This window comes from Dermacentor variabilis, chromosome 5 (genome assembly GCF_050947875.1).
Source record: "Dermacentor variabilis isolate Ectoservices chromosome 5, ASM5094787v1, whole genome shotgun sequence".
Taxonomy (NCBI): Eukaryota; Metazoa; Arthropoda; class Arachnida; order Ixodida; family Ixodidae; genus Dermacentor; species Dermacentor variabilis.
In genome coordinates this window covers 17,785,801-17,813,716 of record NC_134572.1, presented here as the reverse complement: position 1 = coordinate 17,813,716, position 27,916 = coordinate 17,785,801, and the positions used below count along the sequence as shown (strand labels likewise).

The 27,916-nt window shown below is 44.5% G+C and overlaps 1 protein-coding gene across 1 annotated transcript; it reads right to left on the bottom strand.

Annotated features, from left to right (window-relative positions):
- Window positions 1-862: 862 nt before the first annotated feature.
- On the bottom strand, window positions 863-27,916 carry LOC142582150 (uncharacterized). Its single transcript, XM_075691547.1, has 7 exons — window positions 26,200-27,916; window positions 19,846-19,995; window positions 18,155-18,343; window positions 8,027-8,165; window positions 4,106-5,799; window positions 3,485-3,634; window positions 863-1,451 (listed from the first exon to the last, which is right to left on the bottom strand). The coding sequence occupies exons 1-7, from the start codon at window positions 27,807-27,809 to the stop codon at window positions 1,244-1,246; spliced, it is 4,140 nt and encodes a 1,379-aa protein (XP_075547662.1). The 5' UTR covers window positions 27,810-27,916; the 3' UTR covers window positions 863-1,243.

Genomic DNA, 27,916 nt, shown 5'->3' with positions numbered 1-27,916 from the left:
AACGAGGCCTTCTCTGTGCGCTGCGCTCAAGAAACGTCGAGGGACGCCCGACTTCGGTTATGAGCATCATCGAGCGACATGCCTCCGGACAGCGGATGCAGTCCCCTGTCCATCGGGATCTCCTTCCCCCGGCGGGGCGGTCTGTTGCGTTTCGCCTGCGACACGTGGTTTTGCCGGCGCGACTGCGGCGGGGCGGCAGACATTTTGGCCCGATCGTCGTCGCCGCAACGCTCATCGCCAGGTGTTTCCAGGCGCGACTGCGGCGATGCGACCGCAAAGGATCACCCTCTCCTTCCAGTCATTGTGCCTGAACCAGGCGATGCGACAGCAGGGGCACCCTCTCCTTCCAGTCATTGTGCCCGAACCAGGCGATGCGAAAGCAGGGATCATCCTCTCATTACAGTCATTGTGCCCGACCGGCAGCGCTACGACAGGGTGCTACGACATTGTGCTCGACATGGTGCTACGGCAGCGCTACGACAGTGTGCGTCACCATTAGCCCATTGTACATTCACGTGCTCGTCTTTTGAGGGGTTCCTTCTTGCCCTCAACTGCGAGAGTATAAAAACAGCTGCCCCCGGACGCCAAAAGGAGGGCTCCGATTTCTTCTGTTGAGTGAAGTGCTCTCCCGTCTCTCTACTTCGGTCAAACCTGACCGCCAACTCTTTGCGATGTTAAAATAAACAAGTTGTTTCGTTGTTACCAGTCGACTCATGCTTTGCCGGGACCTTCGGATGCTTCCAGTTGTACCCCAGGCCGCCAGGCCAACGCTACCCTTGGGGCTTGCGACCCAGGTACAACCACGGGCGTCAGCGCCGAGTTCCCAACAGATCGTACCAGCGGTGCGATCCAAACAGTATGTATAAATCATTATGAGCAATCTTGCCCGTCGTATGGGCTTTTCACTCACGTAACAGCACGCAGTCTATTCCAGGCCGACTTTCGACCGCAGCTTGACTATCTTTCTAATTACTTACACTCTAAACACCACCTGTCCAAGTGCCCTGATTTATTATTGTGTCATATTACGAAACACTCCACGCTACTGTGCAGCACTATAAATAAAGTGGGGAAAAAATGTACAGTAAACTGAACGATGAAATGGCCGAAAATCAGTTCATTTTTAGCTGTAATGAAAAAGTTAAATGTAGACGTTCCCGCTATTCTAAAGCTCTCTACTATTAGAAATTATATTACAGCCCTTACACGCTTTTTCATTTTGAAGTGCCAAGGCTGTGATTGATTAAAATGCACTCGTGTATGATTGCGACAGTGGAAGGGCTGCTAGTGTCGACAGCACTACGAGAAACACTCCGCATAAGTTTTGGTGGTACGTCGATCCGCCATTTTCTGGTTTTCGGTCAGTATACTTTGTCTTCCGTAACGGTGTACTACCGTGCTTCTTTGTCTTTGCTGTGGTCGAACTTGTCACTGGAACCTCCTGGGCATCCCTGAAATGATGAAAATAAAAATAACCAAGATGACATAAATTTTATTGAAATATTGCACCAGATTTTACACGTGCGCGTACTAGGCAGCAACTGCTTTCCGATGTAATTGTAATTGTAAAGTGTGACAATGATATAACACGGGAAATTGTGCAAAGAGTAAAGTTGGTCGTAAAACCCTGTGAAGGTATCCGCTCTTTACCTGAATAAGTAACTTCAGGATCATGATAACGAAGTAGATTTGGGAGCAAATTAAAACTTCCTTCTGCTATCAAACATCGGATGGTCATGGCATTGTCGGTTAAGCATTTGTGTCAGTGCTGGGCGGTTCAATTCCATCTCAGATTTATTTTTTTCACTGAAGCGAAATAAAAAGTCAGAACAAAGTCTTCGCTCGAGGTCGTTTTTAGAGCGCAGGTCTTAGGCGCCCATTCCTGTGGCGAGCGTCGGTGTTGTCCCTCGTCACCGAGCGAATGAGTACAGCGAAATACGAAAGCGCACGCGTAGCGTAGCGGGAGATGAAAGAGGAGAGCGCAAGAAAAGCGGAGTAAGAGGCTACAGTGAAAGCATGAGGCGGAAAGCGGGGGAGGTGAGTATGGCGAAAGGGTGAGGCATACTCCACGCACGAGATTGCGAGATGGCGCCATAGCATTTGTGATCTGATTGTATGCGCGAGGCGAATGGTATAGCACTTTCTGGAAGTCGCGAAGGCACCAGCGATTACACTGGAACCTTCGACGAGCCATGTATAAGATCCTTCGCGCTTGACCCGCAGATCAGATTATTGACGATCTCCGACTCTGCTCGTCGCCATCGTTGTGCTTGAGCGTTACTACTTGTGTTGCAATGCTTCGCTCCCAGCGCAGACGATCTGCCCCAGCGCAGCGTGCCGCGCGAGGCAGATCGTCTGCGCCAGCCAGTATTTCACGGAATGAAAACACGTATAGAGCTGCGTTCAAATTTCGCTTTAGGGAGTGCTCTAGTCGTCGATGAATTTTTAATAAAAATCAGCATTTGGCAGAGGTGGCACACCATGATTAATTAGGCCGCTTTTATAAGACGTCATAATTTTTCGTGTTTCAAGCGAGTGAGCTCGTTAAGAAGCTTCACCGGCTTTTAGGCTCCAACATCCGGATATCAATGCACGGCGAACTCCAAGTAAGCGTGTGACAATTTGTGGCATATATTGCACAAAGAGACATTTCTAAAGTATCTACTGTATCTGCGATGGCGTGCCTGTACCTCCGTTGACAAATAAAGAGACGTTTATGCCGCTTGCTCATCGATGCTTTAAGAGCGATAACTTCGCCGTTTACTAAACTGTTACATCGCTCAAACCATTGTTGCCATTTCCACTTGTTGTGATAAGTACTGGCCTGAAAAGGAGGCGCAACTTCAAATGCTACGGCACGTAACACTCATAAAACTGCCTTCCTCTTTGTTGATAACGCTTTGTATCAGCTGTCAGTAACTCTGACTGAATGTCTGCAGATAGTTCAGTAGCACGAAATTAAAAAGATTAAATAGCCATGGCAAAAAAGCAAATATTTATTTTCGCGAGAGAATCAGTGTGCGAGACTTCACATCTTGGCAGGACTAGTACCGTTTTTGGAAATCGAAGCTAACAGAATACTTTTCTTGTAATAAGCATGCGACCCGAACAATATATAGGTGTCGCATGTTTTACACCATGTCTATCTCCATATGGAAGGTTCACTGCACGTAAAAAAAACCTAATTTACAGTGCCCCGTCTCTCAAGCCGCGCTGCTACCATGCGCTTGCCCGTACGTACGAGGATAAGTAATCATCGGCGAGCCATAGTGTACTGTGATAGCAGGATGAGCGCTGAGTACGATACCGCATTTCCTTTAAAGTGATAAATGCAGAATGCACTGAACTTGCGACATGCTAAATGACACATTCACTCAGCAAAGTGCCTTGCTAAAAATGAGGAAACATATAATCTCGATCTGGCTGGTGAAACGGCCTGATCAAAACAAGTACAGATGCCAAAAAGCCATTCCGTCGCACTTACTTCCTGTAGAAAATTGGCCTCCAAATGGCACAGCGGTCTGTTTTCATGTCGTTGACGATGGTGAAGTTTTCTGGCCTAAGAACAACCATCTGACGCTTGTCAGCCCCGTATAGGGGCCAGATCACGCCGGCCCGTGGAATCGTCGGTTTCCTGGAGAGATTACATATCTTGAAGTCCCACGCTAATTGGCTTGGAGAGCAATAAGACGTATAAGTGCGAGTGCATGGGCGCAGTTATTTAGTTTACGACACCTCGAATGTTTGAAGAACAAATGCATCGTTTAACTTTATGCAGTCGGACTCTGTTCTAGCTTACAAATAGTGTGCAATAGAATCTTAACGAAGGATGTATTCGCTGCTAGAAACTATACGCGAGCCCTGTCCTTCAAAGTTTTGTTCGTGTAAAGGAAGACATATATGGTTTTCATCTGAAGTTATTGTATTCATGTGAAACAAAGTCTGAAAGGCTGTGATGAGTAACATATAATTGGGCGTATTGTTATTCTCAAACATTATTTTAACCTTATTCAGCATTATGGTATGGACGTATTTATCTATGTCTCTGGAGGCAGTGCAACATATCGTTCAAAATTGAATAAACAATGAAAGCATCCATGCTTACCCTGTTCGTACAAAGGCGCCCCAAGCACTGACGACATCCTTCATAAACTGCTCTTCCTCGCTTGTGTAGTCCTGAGTGGCCAAGTACTTCTTTCCCAACGAGCCGAGAACATCGGTGTAACGGCTTTTGTCTCTCAGGAACGGTAGTGATCCCATAGTATAAAAGAGGTCTTCCGTGTGTGCCACGCCCATCCATTTTGGGAAAAAGCTGTGCGTCGACTTGTAAGCGAACAAGTAACGGTGCGTCGGTATTCCCTGCTCCGCCGCGCTGTCAGCAAACAGCTGCGTAGGGCAGTTAAAAACAGCATCAGCGAAAATTTCGCAGATGATGTCTCGTACTTCGTTGTAGCTGTGCTCGACTTCATGTCCTCCGAAATAAGCGAGCACTAGTTCTTTTGCCGTGGACACAGGAATGTTCATAGCCTGAGATATGACGACTGTCACAACAGTTCTGTACTGCGTGGCCAATATTTCGGAAGCGTGAGGAAATGAGTCGGAGAGGAAGCTAAAAAACATTGTTCCTTCGTCAGTGGTGGTTCCCAGTAGCACGTCTTCAACGTGCAGTTGTTTCCACGGTTCTGGAGACAAAACAGAAAAGGGAAGGAATTCGTCCTTATCGAAGGGCGAAAAAATTTGCTGCAAGAAGTCGAGGTTTTCGACTTTTCGCATTATGAAGCTTGCATCGAGTTTACGAAGACAGCTGATGACCTGTTTACGCTGCTCGCTAAAGGTCATCTTAACGTCGTAGCAACCCAGCAAGACGGCGGTGTTGATAAATTTCCCTTCACCCCTGAAGAAAATGTTCAGCACCATGGAAAGCGGGGAGCCACTCTGTGTGATTATTCTCGTGAAAAGTCCCTTGCTTCGCGGAGACGCGGCGTGCAGAGCCACCGACGTCGCCCCCGCACTCTGTCCGCCGATGGTCACTTGTCGGGGATCACCTCCGAAGCTTGCAATGTTGTCACGCACCCACTCGAGTACCATGTGCTGGTCCCAGAGGCCCACATTACTCGGCATATCCGGCGTCTCGAGGGATAAGAATCCGAAGATTCCCAGGCGGTAATTGAACGTCACGAAGACGACTTCTGTCAGCGCCACGAAGTTCGCCGGATCGTAGACTAGCAGCGCCGAGTCACCCCACTGGAAGGCGCCTCCGTGAAAATACACGAAAACTGGAAGAAGTTCATTCGTGCAGTTTCGATGCTCCCGACAACCAGGCTGCGATGGCTTCCACACGTTAACATACAGGCAGTCTTCAGATGCCTTGGTGTAGTTCAACTTGGTCAGTCCAAGTATGGGAACTGGCACCTGATGACAAGGCGTTGGCTTCGTCGTCGCGTTGTAGATGCCATCCCACGGTGAGACTGGTCTAGGCTTTTTAAATCGGAGCTCTCCGACGGGTGGCTGAGCATACGGTATCCCAATATAGGCGTCCACAATTTTACCTGCGAGCTCGAATTGCAGACCCGACACGAGACCGGAGCCTATTCGAACTACAGGAGCGGCATTGTGCGCCGTGGTCTTTGACAGCAACGCGAAACAAACACAATCGACTGCAACCACAAAAACAATAAGCTTGTGGATGCTACTCCTCACAAATTGCGCCGTAGAAATGTGCCACATGCTTACATCGACTATCTGACTGGTCTTGACCACGCAGAAAGCTCTTCTTTTCTGAGGATATGTCCACGGGCGCTATTAAGCTAGACGACGTCAAAAAAAGAAAGTTGGCATCAACCTCGTAGCGACTTACTTCTGCAGACTAAGAACGTAATGTTTCCTACCATCTTTATTACGTCCTCTTGAAATAAGTCTTGAGTGGGCGAAGAACGTGCTTGTTTTGTTGATGCTTTTCTCGGAGAGGTAGTTGTGTATTTTTATTCCGGCAAAGAGAGGATCAGTGACCTTCGCGCATCTGCCAGGTACCGGAGAACATGCATTATCGGCGCGAAAAGGTCACCAGCTTCAAATGCAAATAGGCCTCGTTTGAGCATTTACCGCGCCATTATAACGCAGGAAGGCTAACTTTTTATTTAGAGAGGGGACTTAAACGGGGGCCTTACGTAGGATCCGCGTTTGATACAGCCGTATGTGTTTCCATTAATATAAGAGCAGGCACGTGAATGTCTAGTTGCCGCTTTTGTCCATTCATTTTTTTTTTGTTCGCGGTTCACTTCCCCCCTTTCAATTTCAAACCTACTGAATATTCATCACTACGGTCATCTCAGCGCACAGCGTGTTAGCCCGGTTACTACTACTCGTATTTATTTCCTTGTCTGTCGGCTCTCTCCACGTTGTCTTTTATGGTCTTAACTTGCATCTCAATATGAGCAGCAAGAGTATTATCTTGGCATAAAAAATAATCAAATGGAACCTTATTTTTCGAACTACAAGAAATAAAAAAGTCAGCGCACATGTATTTAAAAACAGTGTGAATAATTCGTAATGGAAATGAATGTGACTTTAAGTTCTGCTTGACGCAAATTGTAAGAATGCTGATTTCTGCGATAATACTCGTATACAGTAGCCCTACCAAACTCTACTGCACATATTTGACAACATGTGTAGAATCGCAAAGCTTTTGTTGACGGACGTATTCCAGCGGACGTACGGACGTAACCAGCGTTTTTACTAGACGGTAGGCTAGGTGGATCACGAGAAGGCGATATATGTTGATTGACGTGTGCAGTTCTAGGCAAAATTAAACGAAATGTTTGAAAGCTTGAGAGACGCTTAATTAGTTAAATAGCGATAGGAAATGCACACTGACTTTATGTGAAAAATGCACAAAATAAGTATACGAGCAATATAGCGATGGCTCATTCACAACGTGGCAGAGGAGTGTGCTAACAGTGCCGTTTCTATATATGATGCACACATTAAATCATGCAAGTCAATTTAACGGCAAACATTCTTCTCTAACTTTCATCGTCTGCGGCAAAAATAGTTAGGGAATGTGATAAAAGCACGATGTGGTAAACTCGGCAGAAGAAAAACTCTTAATTCACTAATCTCTCAGCCCTTTTCGCTTACACCTTCGTCTTTATAGCGCTTTCATAGAACCATGAATGTGCCGGCGCTGCGAGAAGCTAATCGAGAAACTGCGTGCTAGAGTTGCACAATTTCTTTTAACATTCTTTTTAGACATGTTAATGTTAGATCGAGCTATTCATTAATGATTTTGCCATCTATACATGATGCGCACTATTTTAATGTGCAAAGTGTGCGACCTTATTATTATTATTATTATTATTATTATTATTATTATTATTATTATTATTATTATTATTATTATTATTTCGCTTTAGATGAGTGCGCATAATATTTGTGGACTAAAACCGTTATTATACCAGTAAAAGTCTCCTTGGATAGATCTTATGGTTTCGAAAGGTCGACATAGAAAACATGAACACAAAAAGAATGAGAAAGAACGCCCACACCACTCAGCTTTCTGCTGTCACAAGTAATTCACAGGGATATCCGAATCTTCCGCGTATTCGGTGATCCACGAAGTCATTGTTTGTAGTCGCAGCTGCCAGTAGGGAGAAAGACTACAAATCAGAGTGCCGAGAAAAAGCCCGCCAGATGCCGCTATTGTAGATAAGTAAATGTAGGGCTGTGCGTCGCGAGACGTGAAGCAACCGCCGTGCTCTGCTCCTGCAGTGTTCCCGTGGCTTTTTCCTCAGGCTCGCTCACAGTCGTGCCTTTACCACCAGCCGTTGTCAGCTAGCAAATGGACCATTCATCACGCTACGGTTCAGACATGTAGCGAGGTAACGTAAATGCGTTTGACTCGGTACAGGGCATCGAACCAATGCTCTTGCATGATCAAAGCTAGCATTCGAACCACTACGCTAAAGCCGCTTTGCGCAAGCGACTTGCATAATACATACATTACTTGCGGCATTGCGCCTCCACTAACTGTCTTTATTTTCTCGTTCATTTTTGTGATGACCATGAGGATATTCTGGTTTTCCACCTGGCTCATCTCGTGCACCACACCACAGCTTTGGTAGAGACGCGGCGCCTGAAATGCTGGTCCACCTACAGCGCGAGACGGTCTGCGAGCACGCAAAAAAAAAAAAAAACCCAGCACGCAAAAAAAAAAAAAACGATCTCGCGAGAAATAAACGACTCATTAAATCATTGAAGGCCACCTCGCAGTGGACTTGATAATCAAGTGTGTCTTCTCTTGCCAATGGGTTGCACTGCGGAGAGTGCGCGTCAAATCTGATTATACACGCAAGTGTGTGCGTGTGTATGTGTATGTTGTGCTTACGCGCGCGCGCTCGTGCGCGTGTTTGACAAAGTTGTAAAGGTTTTGATGAATAGAAAGTCGGTGAAGTTAGCAGGAAATCTTATCTCTAGCCTGCTACAAGTCATAGCGCAAGAGAGTGGAAGATGGCAGGTAACCATGCCAATGGTGCAAGCTGCTGGCTGCTTCTTCACATCCGGAAGTACCCTTTTTGCATGGTCCTCGCAGTTTCTTGCGGCCTATGAGGAGACACTGAAATTCTTCGAGTGTTCCAAAAAGAAAAAGAAAGGAAAAGCTGGGCGTTTTCTGCAGTTCACGGGGAGTGTTCAAATATATCTAACGATTGGAAGCTCATATGAGCTGTTCGTATAGTAATTGAGTTTTGAAATAAGGAGTCTCTGGAGTCTTGAGATATTGTTTTGCTTCTTGTAGTACCTTTCTTGCAGTTAAGAAAAATATAGTCAGCTACCTTAGTCTGCAAGTAAAGAATTGAGAGACAAATGGCACTTTGTTTACCTCACAATAGAGAGACAGAGCAAAAACAAACGCTCGTTATTTATAGTATAAGGTCATTCCAAAGGGACATGTTTACTTCTGTAAGTCAGAACGATGCAGGCGGGCGCACCAGCGTGTGTGCCAGAAAGTCTAAAAAGTATTGCGGAAACTTGGTGAAGACATTCGGCATATCTGTAACCGGCATTGTGAAACATCGTTCCAGCGCAGAATTGAACATGGACGAGAAGAGAAGAACAACACGAACGCCGGTTTTCGGCGTTCCGGCGTTCGGTTTCCGGTCTCCGGCTCTTTGTTTCCGTGTCCTTCTCTTCACGTCCGTGTTCAATTGTGCGTTGGAACGATGTTTCATAATGCCAGTCATAACCAACTAGCCCAGCTGTCCATACTTATCTGTAACCGACCAATATGTCATTAAAAACACGCAGTGGTTGTTTCTCCAATGTTGAGCGAACAATGGAACCAGGGTGTGGCCGGTGCACTTTTAACGGCACCCCAAGCACCATTTCTGCGGCTGAATTGCTTTAGGACATGCTACAGCTGCAAAAATAGCTGATGAAAATGTAGCGCAAAAAATTTTCGTTGCATAGGCAACATTACAAAAAATTAAATGGTGATAAAAGTGAATGCGCCTGCAGAAATACACAGGTACTTTTTCCTGTCAACTTAAACGTTTAGTGGGTTATTTGTGTGTTCTTCAAAACGAGGTTAAAATATGAAAAAAGAAGTCTGATCAAAGAGCATGCGCTTTCAGTTATTCCGAATTGGATTTCTTTATGTGCTGGATTTACATTTGGCGCGTTCATGCAAATAAGATTTCATGCTTCAGTGCGATTTCATTTCTTGAACCCAAGTTTACGGAATCACGCTGGTCGCAAACACTTTTCGTGGCTTAACTCTACGTCGCTCATACGCCATGTTGATAAGCCGAGACGCAACCTGAGAGATCCAAATGGAGGTATATGATGCCACGTTCATACCTTGAGTAGTGGTGATGGAAAGTATGCAGTAGGAATGAAAGGACTCTTTTGTGTTCATGTAGAGATTCGTGCACGGTGTGCAGTAAGACTGTTGTACAGTACCATCAAGACAGAGGATCCTGTTGCTTAAGACAACATTTCTTCTTTATGAAGCCTCTGACTGCTTTTATCAAATAAGTCGATGGCACTGTGGCCTCAGCTTGATAGAAGCATAATTGAGAATTTCCGAGTTAAAGAAGATACATATGCAAGAACCATTCAAGTTGATTATCTAGAGAAAGAGAAAAAGAAGCGAGAGAGAGAGAGAGAGGAATGCGGCGAATCTGTGCACATGCACGGACAGCACTACGTCAGTCAAACTGGCTTGCACGATCGAGTTTTTCCCGTGAAGCACGAAAGCGCCTTCGCTGCCTTCTAGGACAATTATCTATTATCTAAGTAACCGAGCGTATCTCTGGCCAAGATGATATATCGGTTCAACTTCATGGGTCCCTGAAATGCATCGGCAAGACTAACAAGGCCATGAAGATGGCATGCTTAGTATTTTAATGGTGTTTCTTTGTATGAATAAAGTATAATTTCGTGGTGTGTAACGCTTGTGGACGAGGCAAGCTTTCTAACGGGCTAATAAATTATTGTGTTGTTATATCTAAAAGATTTTCTTAATTGTACTTTATACATTGTTAAAACGCACCAATTTCCGCTTGTCGTGCGCAGGGCGTGGAGCTCCGTGCACTACACACGGCTGCAAAACTTGACTGAGGTCTTCACAGCAGCGTACGCTGTCCGCGGACAATGACTTTTCACCAAGCCCGAGGGGTGCTTGAGGATACCTTTAAGGCCAGACCACACGCACGCTTGCTAGCTAACGCTCACTCCTGGCCGATCCTGTCTAGGCGCCTTGGAAGAGCTCGCTTCATACTGAGCTACGAAAGTTGGATGTGGCTACATTCCGTCGGTGAATCTGGTGCGGTACGAAAGCGGTTTACGGCACGTAGCACGGCCAGACGGGATCATATGAGCGCGAGCACGCACTAAAGCCCTGTCGTTAACAAAGAAAATGCCACACATACGCACTACAGTTGCATGTAGCCTCAGCCTGCTATATACCGAAGATGCCGCGGCCGCCGCGGTGTGTCGAAGCGAGTACACTGGCTTAGCTACCTGCGGCTCGGTGAGGACAAACGCTTTTGGCTACGTTTGGAGCGTCGTAGGCGCGAAAATCGGGCGTGGCGGCTTCTTCGTGAAGAACCAAAATCAAATTTTACCTTCGAGCCACAGTGATGTTCAGAAGGCGGAGCGTTGTGCACACGCCTCGCTCCTCCGTAGCCTTCACAGTGCAAGTTATTGAAGAAGGAGTGGGAGCACCGTGAAGGTTACGCCATCCTTGGCTGCCACCTTTGATTACCAATAACTCCGCTTTTGCTAAACGTATTCAAGTAGTTTTTTCCCCAAAGTGTTTCTGAAATGGTATGTTTTAACTGCAAATGCATTTCTCGACTCAGATAAAGAAGTGGTTCAGGGCGTCGTTAAGGGAACTGAGTATTTATTTGGTGTTCTCAATATCTATAACCTCATACACCATATGACAGGTCAGTCTTGTTTCTGGTAACATGGGTGCTCACAATTATTGAGGTACCTTCAGTAGCTACTGAAACTGTTAAAGGCTCCCTAAAGCGTAACCATAAATTTATTCCTGTAAGGCAGAAGTAGAGCTATTTTATCCACGTAGAAAATCCACGTAGTCATCCAATCCATAAAGATGTTAGGTGCCTCTTTTTACGAAACTATGAAATTTAGTAATGCAAAATATTTCATAAAGAAAGCAGTAATCAAGCGCTTTACACACAACGTAGGTGCTCGAATTTCCTGAAAATGTTTCATCACCTGCGAAGAGTCTGTTGTGCAGACTCAGCCGAATGCAGCAAACGATCGTGCGACACACGCAAGCGGAGTCGCTAGCGCATCCCGTGCTCTTGCACAAGATGTTCCCAACAGAGCATGACACTTCCTGCCAGTTTTGCAGACGATCAAAATGCACTCTAGCACACATCCTTGCAGAGTGCACTACGCTCATGAAGCCCCCACCATCGCTACCCCCCAACCTCCCCAGCTCCAGCCCACTCCCCCCCCCCCCCCCGAGCGATGGGAGACCTTGTTGTCAATCCCCGACCTACCGACCCAGCTAGCGCTGGCCAGGAACTGCTGGACGCATATGGGACCTGAGAAGAAGGTTCCACCCCACCTGGTGCCAGCGCGCACCAACCTTTGCTAAGGGCTCAGTATAAAAGTTTATTCTCTCTCTCTCTCTGATGTGCGGTCCTAGATTAACTGCGCAGCATTGTGCAGCTTTGCTGAAGGAACAAAAATGCTCGATTAGGCAGGAAAACTACAGGTCTTGGAACGGCATATAGATACTATGATCCGCACGTGTGTCATTTGCGTGGAGATTGACACAAGCAAAATAACATGCTAGTGGAGCTCAAGGATACGCAAGCACGAGCCCGAAATAATACGAAAACAAGGAAGACCGGCAATCGTCCTGTGGTCTTCCTTGTCTTCTTACTAGTTTTTGTTCTTGTTTCCAAACGATGGCTTCATTCTGCTTCTATTTCTGTATTCGTACAGTTGACTAAACTGTCGAATACTTTATTTAATATTCCACAGTTGCATTAGCCTCTTTTCTTTCATTCTCGGGAAAAAAATGTGCGAGGTTTTGTTCAGTGTTTGTTGTTGTGGTAAGCGAAAATCGCTCTAGGAGAACTCTAATACTGACCAGGTTGGTCACCAACAGGCATAATTACAAACTGCATCGCTAAAATTGAACATTTTCGTTTCTTAAACTTCGGTTCAATGCAATTTGAACGAAGATTTGGTATCTTTCAGTGGACTGTTGATAATGTGCTGAGCACTGTAAGTCCGACCACAGTGTGGGATGCCAGTCACTACGCTGATGTGCTCACATTTTGTATAGCCCAGTATTTCTCAAACTGTTCGATGTACGTGACTCCCTTGAGTGGTACCGAACCTACCATGACATCCCCCCCTCCCCCACTGCGCGCCACTTTCCTAAGTCTGTTGAAAATTTACTTTTTTCGGTGGCGCAGAGACATTTATATTTTAATTTATTTAAAATACATTAGCCAGGTCAGACCATGCATGCTTGTGTAACCAGTATTGATTAAATGATGTGTTTTAATGTAAGGCTGTATTTGTCTTTTTAGTGCTAAAAGAAGCGCAAAAATAACGGCGACAGAAGAGCGACAAATACACAGGACAAGCGCTGAACTAACAACTGATTGGTTTATTTCACACTTGAATAAATAAATGCAAGCAGTCCACCTGCGCGTGCACCTTCACGCTATTGGCATTCGCCACAACTCGCGGGGAGGCTGATTTCACAATTGTGCAGGTTGAGTGCTGAGACGGAAATGCAGTGTTCATGGTTTTTCTTTACGTGGAGAGCTTCAATGATTTCATGTGCTTTTAGATCCACGTGCCTGAAGATGGCATGCGTTCTTTCAAAAATGGTTTATAGCCACATTAACGACAATGTGCTGACAGATGTGATGAAGGTGTGCCGTTTAAGTTGTTGTGCTGGCATAACCTTTACCTAAGGCGGGCGCCATTGTGTCTAATTAACATTAGGGTGGTTGCTTGGGCTAGTTGGTAATTCATGATAAAAATAACGTACAGCGCGAAGGACAAGGACAGCGACAGACGACATACACAGCGCTGCCAAAACACTAGGACTTGCTGAGGAACAGGGGAAAGACGAAGGGAAAGGGCCCATTGTACTAGAAATGAAGTGAACTAGGGTGGTTGCTTGGGCTAGTTGGTAATTCATGATCAAAAATAACGTACAGTGCGAAGGACAAGGACAGCGACAGACGACATACACAGCGCTGTGTATGTCGTCTGGCGCTGTCCTTGTCCTTCGCGCTGTACGTTATTTTTGGTCTAATTAACATTCTTCCACACTATAGTGGAATGTTATAAAGAACACAAGTACATGTACCAATCGATTACAATGGATGCCTGCTTTCATCATGAAGATCAGCAAACTGCCCAGTTTTACACTCAATTGCTTTCTTTATTCGAGCAAATAAATAGCTTTGTATGTGTGGCTCAAGGGATGTCGCATGTCTGCTACAACACTCAACCTGTTCCTGGCCTTTCAGTGGATCACTAAAAGAGTCGAAAAACCACTATCAGGGAGTTAGGTTGATGAGAAAGGAAGGATAACCTTCTGGGCGAATTAGCTGATCCTATAGAAAGCGGAAAATATCTGAACTGTTGTTCTTGGAGCTCTTCGTAGCACGTCATCAGGAAGATCGCCCACAATGCTCACAGTGCTTCGGAAAGCAACGATATGCAACATGTGCAACGATATCATGGAAATAGTGTCTGAACTCTCTTTGGAGACTTGCCAAATGCTGCTTGAGGTCCTGTTGTAGCTCTTCTGCAAATGATTTTTCACCAAAGACCTCATCGGACGTTGGTAGGAAGCCACATTTCCGCTCTCGACCTTTTTCTCCTAAAGAGTTAGCTTATCCAGGAAAGCTTTGATGGCATCTGTCTGCATTGTGATGGTGGTATATGGGCCCTTAAATAAAACGGCATAGAAAAAGCAGGGGCACCGAGACTGAAAACTGATCTCTGCTCCAGTGAGAACAATGTACACACGTGGGCGTAAGTACACGGGCCACATGTCGCTTAAGAAAACTAAATTTCTTTGTAATTAACATTCATAAATGGAAATTTCGAGTGCACTAGAAAGCTCGCAATGCCAAGATTGGACTGCAGTCTTTAATTTCAAGTTGCTTTCACAGGCAGAGTAAAGAAATCGGCTTCATCGCGCAATCCCTGGTCCGTATATATACTTTTTCTCACGGGTATACATATTGTTGGACCTTGCAAGACACCCTACAAAAGGCTTATCACCCATTGGGGGAGTCGTGACCCGGAGTTTGAGAAACGCTGATATAACCTATTAGCCCTCTCTTCGGGCTCTGTATCGTGACGGAAATAGTACAAAGCGAACGTACAGTGCGCCTATGCTCGCTTGACCATGAACGCTGTCAAAGCGGATGGTTGTACCGTCGTGCCACAAGTGAGATCACAAGAAAGAGCAAGTTTGTTGGGGTTGATCTAAACAGCGTTATGCAATGATACTTTGAACCCGACAACTGCGCAGAATTGTCGGATGAGAATTTGCGCACGCTCGCATACATTGTTTAAGATAATGTGAGAAAGCTGAAGAAAGCTGAAGAAAGCTGAAGCTGAAGTTTGCACTGCAGTTTTATCATTCCTCGGTTATTTTTGAAATAAAAGGATATCTCATAATTTACTCTTGCGTCGCCTAAGCGAAATTTCGGATAAGCAAAACTATTGTGTATCTATTTTCAAGTTTGGCTTCGTTTAAGCAGAAGCTCATAGTATTTAGGGACTAAGTAGCTTTACTAGTTTATTGTCACGTATTTCATGTGGAACCGTAGATCTTATCCCTTGATCTACATTGCACCTTTCGAATTATTTTAACCGCTCTCAGGACCTTTTTTATACATAGTGCATATGCATTGTAAGTGCTCACATGTGTGTGCTTTCATGTTTTGCACTGACTTTACTTGTTCAATTAGAGTAATAGCAAAAGGTACAAGTGCCAGACCTTTCGAGGCTGTTGGTAACTCAAATATTTCCTGTAGTCTACTATTTGTTCTTGTAATTTCACACCTGCAATGCGTGATTTGTTGAATTTGTTGCTGTACAACTATTAAGTTTACTTTTCTTAGTACTCCTTACAATATATGAACATTCACAGCACCATTCACCGTATATGGCTCCTGCTGGACTTGAAATAGATTCAGAAAATCACAGTTTTCTTTCTGCAACATCTTTCATACTGAACCAACAAAACATTCTTTACAGGCTAGAAATCTGCATGAATTAATTATCGTTTGGTCGCCTAAAGAGAGGCTTTTGCATTTCTTCCGCAAAAGCGATATCGGTACTAAGTCATTTCCCTCTCCGTGATGCAATATGATTCAAGCCAGGTGGAAAGCGCTCGTGGTATTTTTATTGTACATCGCGCGTTTTATTAAGCAAGAAGTTCTAGGACAGAAAGTCATTGATGGCGCGAGAAAGGTTGCTTATTATGTACAATACAAGCTATTCTTCCTCTTCTGGTATCCCTTTGTTGCCTTCCGGTGCGGGAAAATTAAGCTATGTGATATTTTAACATTGCCATGTTCAGCCCACATTGCCATTACGTGATTTGCGACCAGAAGTTCATCATGTCGAGAGTAGACACACATTCTTTTGTAAGGTAGAAATATTTACTAGCACACTTTTTTCTTTCACGAGTATCTACAGTTACTTACCTGATCACAACATACCCTGCACCAAGGCACTTGACAAATGCGAGAGGGATTGCAAAAAGTGACTGCCTTCCAACATGAACTGCCCATAAAGTGTGCACGTATACCTTTTAATCGACTCTAACTATGGAATATTACTGAAGTTCCAGCATGACACAGTTTTGCACCACAGTTATATGATGATGCGTTATATAAAGTGGGCGTGACGTCCTAGTCGTTATTTTGTTGTTGTTGTTGTTAGATGTAGCAGATTTTTTAGAAATTGCCTGTGGCAGATAGCACAATTCTGATTTATCAGAGGTATCATTCGAAGAGGCGGACATTATTTTCACGCGAAATCAACATCCACTGTACAATTATCAACTATTATTACTGATTCACTTCTAGCTAAATATTTTACGGATATATTGCAATTGACAAATTATCATCATCATCATCAGCAGCAGCAGCAGCATGTGTTATGTCCACTGTAGGACGAAGGCCTCTCTGCGCGATTTCCAATTAGCCCTGTCCTTCGCCAACCGACTCCAACTAGCGCCTGCGAATTCATTAATTTCATCACCCCAGCTAGTCTTCTGCCGTCCTCGACAGCGCTTCCCTTCTCTTGGAACCTATCCTGTAACCCTAATGGTCCACCGGTTACCTAAACCGCGCATTACATGATCTGTCCAGCTCCATTTCTTCCCCTTAATGTCAATTAGAATATCGGCTATCCCCTTTTTCTCCCTGATCCACACCGCTCTCTTCCTGTCTCTTAACGTTACGCCTAACATTCTTCGTTCCAGCGCTCCTTGAGCGGTACTTAACTTGTTTTCCACCATCTTTATCAGCCTCCAAGTTTCTGCCCATATGTAAGCACTGGTAGAATGCATTACTTATACATCTTTGGTTTTAATGGTAATTGTAAGCTTCCAGTTAGGATCTGACAATGTCTGCCGAATACGCTCCAACCCATTTTTATTCTGTAAATTTCCTTCTCATCGTTAGGGTCCCCTGTGAGCAATTGACCTAGGTAAACATACTCCTTCACAGATTCTATAGGCTTACTGGCGATCTTGAACTCTTGTTCCCTTGGCCGGCTATTCATCATTATCTTTGTCTTCTGCATATTAATCTTCAGCCCCACTATTACATTCTCTCTGTTAAGGTCCTCAGTCATTTGTTCTAATTCTAATGCCCGACGGCCGCATCGTGGGCGCTCTGGACAGCCCATAGTTGCGTCCCGGCATCCGGACTCTTGATAGTGGAGAGCCACTTGTCCTCTTTTATTTGTTCTGTGCCTTGTAACGTGGGGCGACGCCAGAGCATATGGTCTAGGCTAGCGAAGTCATTGCAGTGCCTGCAAGAACTAGTGGCATAACTGTCGGGATAAAGCTTGTGGAATAAAGCCCGGCTGGCATACGAGCCTGTTTGCAATAATCTGAGGGTCAATGCCGACGCTCTATTTAACTTCTCGTGTGGAAGGGGAAAGTCTCTCCAGCAGAGATAAAACTGCTGCCTAATTTCATTGTATTGGGTCGGTTGATCTCTGTTCTTGACCACTGCGGGCAGGCGTTGGAGTTCTCCATGGTCGCGGAAAGCGAGACCTCGCGCCTTGGAGTGGGCCAGATCGTTGAGGCTTGTGGGGCCTCCTATGATGGATCCCATGTGAGCGGGGAACCACGTGAGAGTGCGGGTCGCGATGCTTTTGCCGTGAAAAAAAAAATAATTTTAAGAAATACAACACGAAACATTTCCTCTGACCACTGAGTGAGATTATCTTGGATCTTTCAAGCAGTGTTGACAACTTGCTCTTGACCCCAGCCACCATCATTGCGTCAGCAGTCACTCTCAAGAATGAAAACAAAAGAGTACATATACATCTTTTAAAGTACACCAGCGAAGTATCCACACCGGTCTTCAGCTGTGGAAAATTCTCGCGTCAAAAACAGATTAACAAACACGTTAAAAGCATGGATATCAACACGTCAGATGAGTGGCTTATCGCTGGAGACGCAGATGCGATGTTCCCTTTGCCAAGGCCCGATATTTTCTTCTTCGTCGACGTGCGCATACTTGGCTTGGTGGGCTTAGCGATGGTGCTCGGCGCGTTCCTAGTCTTTAAGGAGTCGTCGCTGAAACAGAGGATAGAATATTCGCATTAATTAGAAATGCATACTCTGCTTTCAAATTTTGTGACCAAAATTCTTTACTTAGCAACAACCTCATACAGTCCGAGTTGTAAAATTTCTCATTTCAGGAATAACATAAAAAGTGCAGACGATCAAACTGTTTATACCCTCTTAGTAAGTTCAGCCCTTTTTCCGACTTATTTAGTAGTACAAAATATATAAAGTCTGAACTTAAAATCTTAATGCTATGCCGATATAGGAATGCGCTTAAAGGATGAAAAGGTAGCGGTCCAAATTTATTGTAGTTTACAAGACGGCCACTACAATGTAGAAATTTTTATCCTAGAAACAGGTTAGTTCACGTTGTCAATAATTGAAATTTTGTAAACGAATGCTTTAGTTTAATAGGAATACTGAAGTTGCGAGAAAATATTTCGCATTTGATTACTTCGTTACAAATTGATTTTAAAAAAGTCGTGAACTTCTACTTTGCGAAAATTAGAACGTTAGCTACCAAGATAAATTGTTATTTCTATGAAAAAAAAAGTTATGTCGATCCAATGCACATTTCTGTATCTATTTGAAGCGATACTTTAATTAGAATGTTAATTGACATGTTGCAAACGTTTCATCTTCTGAAGCGTGTTTTGCAGCATAGCTATTACGTGCCTCTGAAAAACAGGAAAACTCCAACTCCAACGTGATCCAGGAGACCGCATATTACACTATCTATTGGATCGGCCCATTTCTGAACACGCCATCTCCGGCATAAGCTCAATTTACTATAGCACTATCTCAAAGGCCGGCCCATCTTACTCGGCCCATCTTAGCCGGTCTAGCAGAAGCTGTAGCAGAAAGTTGTACTTTGATAAAGGAATGATACGCTTGAAGGCGTACACTTGTTGCAGTGAAGATATTTCGGTTACGCTTGCCGTTTCATTGCGTAATTCGTAGAGAACAAGGGCGGCTTGCGCAGACATTTAATAACGAAAATAATAACAAATTTACGAACGCGTTCTTTTGCGGGCTAGGCATTGTCTATGAAACACACAGGAGCGCGTTCTAAAATTTGTTATTATTTTCCTTATTAAATGTTCATGCAAGCTCCTCCAGAGCCGGTTACCGGCATATCCGCAGGGGTAGCACATACAGGGCGAAATATAAGTCAATTCGTTATTTTGGTGCCGTCCTCTGTGTGAGCTATTCGGCCAGACAACGGCAGAAACACCCGGTAGCCAGGGTCAGTTAAATCCGGGACGGTTCGCTTTGAAACATTTCCCAGTTAGTATTCTGCGATTGCTACCGCTTTATTCCATGTGGAAAAGGAAAAGCCTTTTTGCCTAGCGAAGCAGGTAGCTGATTCCGGGCACACATCTTCTATTTTCAAGGGCACGGCTCAGCATTATATGTTGCGCCCCACTGTTAAAAAGAAAGCGCTAATTACTTTCATCTTAATCACGAATTGCTTTCTTTCTATATTTGGATAATTATTTCGTTTTGTTTACCTTTTGTAGAGCAGTGGTTTCCAAAACTTGCAACGTTCTCGCTTAATCTCTCGGACGACGGTGTAGTTGTTGGGCTTGAGCACGAGCATTTGGGGATTTTCTGTTGTGTACTCGGGCCAGTCGACATTCGAATGAGGAATGACCGGTTTCCTGCAGTTCGAAGTGAGAACATTCAAGTATCCGAGAGAGGCAAACAATCATCACATATGCGCAACTGCGCGCACCACTGGGCTACTAAAGTATGCAGAACCGCCTGGGTAACCTTCGGCGCTTGCAAGTGACTGCGTGTAATCAGAATCGCAAACATTGCTTCGGCAAGAAGCTACAAAGGCCGATGCACCAAAGTAGTTCGCGTTCACTGCTGAACAGTAGACGGCGCTGCGCACGCATAGAAGTCCCACTCTGGAAGCATCGTCATAGGTATTAAATAAAGCAAACTTAGCACGCGTAAGAAGTAAAAAATGGCACCATCCAATGGAATGGCACATAGGAAAGTACAGAAAATAGAGCTAAAAGCATAAACTTGAATATATTGAAGTGTCTCTGTAATTCATTATCACACCTTTGATTTACTGGCGTGCTGTCCGGAACACATAACACTACCAGGAAGTCTTGCAACGATGCCCACGAAGCTCTAAATAACAAGTACAGCAAATATGTATATGGCTAAGGCTCTATCTATGTTTATGAGCGTCAACAGTAAAAGGTCATACCCCCCTAAGCAAGCAAAGATGCAATGGCTCATCCCCCTCGTATTGCAGAGGCTACAAGCATTCACCAAAGTGAAGCGAAGAGTGCATACTTTCATTCGAATGACGCATGCAACGTACAGGACAGTGTACGTTTCAATAAAGGACAACCTCATCATCAGCAATGGCTCACACCACCGTAAGCAATTGTTCATACCCCCGTAAGGCCGAGGCTACAAGCGTTCAGCAAGCAAGGCTACAAGCACTCCGCCAATTTGCAAAAATAAGTTTAATATCTTTGGTCCAAATAGAACTCACACCACATATTAAACTGATAAGAAGAGATACTGCACTTTGACCCACGTCGGCCACGTCTGCGTTCGCACTGCCCTTTCTTTGTCGGCGTTTCAAGCGCTCGCGTATCTATCTTCCTTTCCTTCCGCTCTCCCGTGGTGCTGGTCCCGTCGAAACGTCACGCGTGTCTAGTTTCCTCCGTCTCCTCGGGGCCGCGGTCCCACCGTCCACGCGAATGTATATGAAAATCATGGTAAATCAGTTCGTACTTTGGTTCAAAATTCCCTGTCACCTCTGCGTCCTGTGCTAAACGGCTTCGCTGGTCATCCGTCTTCACAGTGTGGAATGGCTCATGATTTTTTCAGTTATTAATTCAGAAAAAGCAGTGGCGCATCTAGAGACACACGTCAAAGAGTCCAGGATGCACACACAAGAGTTTTGCATAGACATGCCTGTTCGTTCTAAAATCAAACGGTTATTCGCAATTTGTAAGCGTCATCAATTTCTTTTTTGTGTGTTCTTAAACAGCGCGCGTGCGCTTAACAACGTTATGAGTAGCAAGCCCCTATTGACCCTTTAAGGTTTACCTTTTTGTCTTCCGGTGCAAATGCAGCCGAAACGAAAGTGCGTGAAATGTGATTGATGTTCTTTGAAAATGAATTACGAAGATGAAGAAGAAAAACAGTTGAATTGCGATAGCTTCCTGCAACATCAAATAGCTGTACTAATGCTTAATATTTAGGCCCATTTCTCGTTGAAGTGTAACTGTTCATGCTGTTGGTTTCGTGTAGCTAGATACGCGTGCAAGTGCAAAGGAAAACTGAACGTGTGGAAAAACAAAAGAACATTACATAGCCTCCAGTTGTTGCGCCGATGGTTTGCAGTTGCTCTCCTTGTTTCTAGTGTGTTACATCAAAACATTTCTCGCGTACTGATTTAGTTAAAGCGAAAGTTTTTTACAAATCCTTCCGAATGTTCATCACAAACAATGCACTGTGCCTCTCTTGCGTCTCTTGAGACCATCTCACTGATGAGCATGACCAGCTCACTACACCTTTCAATGAATTTTCTTTCCATTTTCAAGTTATCATGATTACCGAGACATGGTATGTGTCTGAAAACGAAGTAATCTGCCTGCCTGGTTACAACACCTTCTTTGTCAACAGACCTTCTCGTCGCGGTGGTGGCGTGTTGCAGCTTGTGTCAGAGCGCTTATCGTGCAGATTGCTCGACGACTTTTCCATAGCTACCGCAGATTACGAAGTTTTAGCACTAAAGAGTGGAAAATGCGTGTTTGTCGCTGTATACCGCCCACTAGATGGAAACACCAACTCTCTTTTTTTCTTTTTTGGAAAAATTATTCAGCTTTGTGTCAGTGACCGAACTGCGCCTTACTATGGGAGGAGACTTAAACATCAATTTTTTACGCCAGACACCAAAATCTTCTGAATTGAGAATGATTCTCGAGTCGTATCACTGTACTAATGTTATTACTGAGCCTACACGCATCGGCCATCTCTCTGATAGTTTAATAGATGTATTTATAACGAATTCTTCTGAACATTGTACAGATTCAGGTGTGATTGTCACTAGTTTAGGTGACCATTTACCAATTTATATGTTCTGCCGTTTTAATCACTGTTTTAAGGATACACATCACGCTGATACATTTCTCGTACAAAAATCAACGGCAAAACATTAGGGGAATTTCGCACTAAAATTGAAAATATAAACTGGAGATTTGTGCTTGAAGTATGTGATGCAAACAACGCTTACAATGTGTAGTGATTTTTAGAAGAAAGGAAGAGAGAAGTGCAGTGCCGTAACTGTCTCTCAAAGGAGGACACCTCAACAGCACTGCACAGGGTAAGGGGAGTGGGGAGAAAAGGATCAGGAAGAGAAGGAAAGAAAGCGGCAAAAAAAAAAAAAAGGACAAGGTTGAAGAAGGAGCGATGCGGGGCTTATAGCCGCGCTCTCAGCTGCGTTTCGCAGCAAAAGTCAAGGAGGGCAGCAAGCACTCTTTTGACGATAGAGGCGTGCGCTGCGGGAAACAGAAGGGCTCCCTCCGTGTCGCAAGGCAGACCCACGCGACGATACGAGGCACAAAGCGCAGTGCGCTCAACATCAAAGGATGGGCAATGCAACAGGAGGTGCTCGAGAGTCTCTTCTTCGCCGCATTCCACACATGCGGGGCTGCCAGTTCCGTGCAGTCTGTGCAATCGGGCGGCCGTGCTGTAGCAGCCGACGCGCAACCGCAGGAGAAAGACAACGCTTACAATACGTTTATAAGCATTCTGAAGGAAGCATATACTTGCTGTTTTCCGTTTAAACAGGTAAGAAGGTCCACTAAAATACGCAAGCCATGGGCTACGAATGAGTGTCTCAAAATGATTCGCGAGAAAAATTCATTATATGCTCAATTCGTGAAAACAAAGGCCATTAATGATCTCGCAGCATTCAAGAAATGCCGCAATGGTATAACTAAACTTTTGAAAAACACAAAACGTGCATACTTTGAACATCAGTTTAATCAAGCAAATGGTCGAAGCGAAACAGTCTGGCGTGAACTTAACAAGCTTTTAAGACCAGACCGTGAAGATGTGTTGGAAGTTACTGTGGGTGGCAATTCGTTAAGGGGCAAAGAGCTAGTATACAGCTTTAATGACTACTTTACTTCTCTAGCCTCAAGCAATTACAACAAAACAGCAATTGAGTTTTTGGGTGTACTACTCAATAAACATTCAGCCTTTTTTGAGCCAACGTCTCCGGAAGAGGTTTTCTTAGTTTTCATATCCCTGAAAAACAGCAAAGCGCGTGATATTGACGGGCTGCAAATAATACCCATTAAATTTGTGCTCGATCTTCTGTCACCTGTCCTCACTCATATATTCAATATTGCTTTATCTACTGGAGTCTTTCCCGAAGGAATGCAACATGCCAAAGTTACTGTACTGTTTAAATCGGGGAACAAAAACGAATTTTCAAATTCCAGACCAGTTTCAGTATTACCTGTAATTTCAAAAGGATTAGAAAAAATTATCTGTAAAAGGGTTAGATCATTTTGCGAAAAACATTCTATCATATCCCAGCAACAATTTGGTTTTCGAAAAGGAATGTCGACAGAGCTTGCTTTACTGTCACAAAAAGAATTCATTCCTAACTGTTTTGAAGATAAAAAGATAACAATAGGAGTTTTTATTGACTATTCTAAAGCGTTCGACCGGATTAATCATTTAATTTTATTTGATAAATTACGACATTATGGGTTTCGCGGCACTCCATTAGCACTTATACAGTCATATTTAAGACATAGAAAGCAGTGCGTCTCAATTAAATCCCACCAATCAACTCTTCAAAAAATTTTGCAAGGAGTTCCGCAAGGCAGCGTTCTTGGGCCAACATCGTTCAACATCTTCATAAATGACATCGTTCATATCAGCAAAAAAAAAAAAAAAACACGCTCCATAATTTATGCCGACGACAGCAGCTTGTTTTTCCAGACAACTAGTCTGGCTTAATTACCTTTCGAACCTGGCAAATAACACCCTGAGTAGTTTACTTAATTGGAGTAAAACTAACTCGTTGGAAATAAATAGTACGAAAACAAAAGCTATTCTGTTTGCTCCACCACAGAAAAAAATTGATAGAAACATAATTTTAACGCTTGGTGCGGAAAGGATAGAGCTTGTAAAAACAGTAAAGACTCTAGGAGTAGTTTTTAATGAGCATTTATTGGGGGATGATCACGTCGCCAGAGTTTCAACGTCTTTGGCCAGGGCTTGTGGCATACTATGCAAATTCAGACATGTTTTACCCCTAAAATTAAACTTTTAATCTACAACAGCCTTCTTGCTCCTCATATAAATTTTTGCAATCTCGTATGGGGAACCACTTCCCAAACGAATCTTCAGAGACTACTAGTCCTGCAGAAAAAAGCCGTTCGCAATATTGTGAATGCCTCTTACGATGCTAATACAGCTGCAATATTTCGCTCCCTTAATCTGATTCCCGTACAACACTCGTATGAAACAAACTTTGTTTTAAAGTGCAAAAACAGTCTTCTATACAACAACACATTTTTCTTAGATATATGCAAATTAACTTTCCCTACACATGTACCGTACAATATGAGGCAAAAGAATGCTTGGCTACTGCCATTTTCAAGAACAAATTATGGCTTTACTAGATTAGAATATCGCGTACCGAAGTTACTAAACGCCTTACAGAGTGTTCGTATAACCCTAAATGATATTTCTAGGCGAACGTTGACAGCACAACTTTCAGAGTATGGCGCATTTGCGTGGAACCGGTGACGCAAACGGTTGAGCAATGACTAAAATGACGTATATAACGGTATTTTGCTTATATTTCTTGAGTATCCTTTGTGCGAAAGCATGTTGCTGTACTAAATTATACCCTTATAAGTGGCTGTATGAGTTGCAATGGGAAGTTTCTGAAAAATGAATGCTGTAACAATGTTTAAAGAACAATGTTTCAAGAAAATGCTATAAATGTACTTCTCTTTTTTTCTATCGGTGAATATGTGCGCACTTCTTTCTTTTTTTCTGTCTCTCTTATTGACAAATTAACAGGAAATTTTTTGGTATGAGTGTGTGTATATGCATATATGTACTCTGAATGTATGTATCAATCTGTGCCTGTTGCCAAGAAAAGGGGCAAGGACCTAGTCAAGCTGCTGTTTTGCAGCCTTTTGTTCTTGCCCTAGTGTTCTTTTTCGGCTGTAAAAAAAAAGAATGTTGAAATAAAATGAAATGAAAGGAAATAACCTCCCACGCGTGAGGCGCGCGTGTGCTGCTGATGTCATGACAGCACGGCGACGACGCTGGCGGCGCCACTTGCGCGAACAGCCTTGAGTGTCCGTACAGCTACAGTAAAATGTTGCGGAAACTTGTCAGTCCTTAAACATTACTGGCACGTTCATGACCCTGTCGCGTTATCTTCAAAAATTCCGTAACATAAGTGATCGTGAACATTCGGCGCAGCTTCCTCCTCATTACAGTTCATTGTATCCACCATACACTCAGTATGTTGTTTTGCTGCTCCTCCTCTTTCACGAAGTAAGCATTACATGAACCTAAGCGTAGAAGTTGAATGTATATTGATAATGCTGTACTAAAAGCAGCCGTGGTGCTTTGCGCCTATAATTTATTCCATGATTTCTACAATTCATTTGACAAGCGCTTATAAGCGTAGAAAATAATGAGAAGCTATAATTAGCCAGAATGTGAATGGTAGCGAAATAAAAATAAAGAAAAGGCTAATTCGCGGTAATACAACGTCAGAATATGAGTAGTGTGACAGTGCAACAACAAACCGAGGTCACGTCGTTCTCGGCAACGACCAGTCTCACCCTGTGCTCGCAAAGGAATTCCAGGCGCTAACGATTTCTTTCATGAAGCACTCGTCTTCAGAGCTGTAGTCCTGGGTTGCCAGGAATCTCTTGCCAATGTCGCCAAGCGGGTCGGTGTATCGGCTCTTGTCCTTGAGGAAAGGAAGCGAGCCAAGAGTGTAGAGCACATCCTCACCGTGCGCTACACCCATCCATTTAGGGAAGAAGCTGTGGGATCCCTTGTGCGCGAACACATACCGATATGTCTTGACGCCACTTTTAGACGTCGTACCGGCAAACATCTGCGCAGGGCAGTCGAAGAGTACATCGCCAATCATCTGACTGACAACGTCTCGGAGCTTTTCGTAGCTGATGTCGTCGCTGACGTCACCGAAATAAGCGCTCACTATTCTGCGCGCTTGCACCATGGGAAGCCCGAGTACCTGAGTTATAACAATCGTGCACACCGTCGTGTACTCTGTCATAAGGATCTCCGCCAGATCTGGGAATGTCATGATGGCCAGATGGAAGAAGATCGCAGCCTCATTCTCCGTCGTTCCAACAATCAGCTCCTTGACATAGAGATTGCTCCAAGGTTCCGGAGAGGCAACTGAGAAAGGTAAGAATTCATCGTTGTCATTGGGCGCAAAAGTCTGCTGCACGATGTCAAGCGACTGGAGTTTCTTTATCAGTTCAGCGGGTTCCAGACTGCGCAGGCAGCCGATAGATTCGGTGAGCTGCTCGTCGAGCGTTCTCTTCAAGTCGTAGCAACCAAGAGTCCCAGCTATGCTGATGAATTTACCGTTTCCTCTAAAGTAGTCACCCAGAACAAGGCTCATGGGTGATCCGCTTTGCAGAATCAATCTTTGGAACAGCCCCTTGCTATATGGTGAAGCAGCTTGAAGAGCCACCGATATGGCGCCTGCACTCTGCCCGTCTACAGTGATTTCGTCAGGGCTTCCACCAAAGGCGGCAACATTCTTGCGCACCCATTTCAGGGCCAGGTTCTGGTCCCAAAAGCCAACGTTTCCGGGCAATTCGGAATGTTCGAGAGACAGGAATCCATGAAGACCCACCCGGTAGTTGAAAGTCACGTACACGATGCCTGACAGGGCAACGGAATTGGCCGGATCGTGCATGAAGAGGGCCGAGTCCCCCCACTGGAAACCACCACCGTGAATAAAGACGACTACCGGAAGCTTCTTGCAGTTCTCCGTCTTACTATATAGGCAAGCAGATGAAGGCGTCCAAACGTTAATGTGAAGACAGTCCTCTGACGATCCGGAGTAGTTCAGTGATAGGCGTCCCATCAGAGGTATTGGAAGCTGACGGCAGGGCTTAGGTTTGTTCGAGGCGTTGTACACTCCCTCCCAAGGAGCAATACGTACAGGCTTTCGGAAACGATAGTCACCAATAGGCGGTTGCGCGTAAGGTATACCGAGATAGGCGTATAGTTGCTTTCCGCTGACCTCTATTCTTTGGCCGGTGACCAGTCCCGAATCTATTCGCACGACAGGTGCATCACTTGCCAATGCCGTCACTGTCAGCAAAAACAGCACATATATCTTCGCAATTACTGCATTATATGGGCATATGTCCCACCTGACAACTGCGAAAATCACAGATTTCATGATTGGGAGGACAATGAGTCGCTCGTACCGACTTGTTCAGGTCCTAAGTGCACACTAGTGGTCGCTGAGCGGCGAAGAGCGGTTTATGGTGGCCAAGCACGCGTTTC

Bases quoted from the DNA above. Each gene is read 5' to 3' on its own strand.
- LOC142582150 (XM_075691547.1), bottom strand. From the start codon at position 27,809: ATGAAATCTGTGATTTTCGCAGTTGTCAGGTGGGACATATGCCCATAT. The intron at 18,344-19,845 runs GTAAACAAAACG...CCTCTGTTTCAG, and splicing joins AAACCACTGCTCTACAAAAG to CGACGACTCCTTAAAGACTA. The intron at 8,166-18,154 runs TTGACGCGAGAA...GCGTGCTCGCAG, and splicing joins ACGTGTTTGTTAATCTGTTT to ACCGTCTCGCGCTGTAGGTG.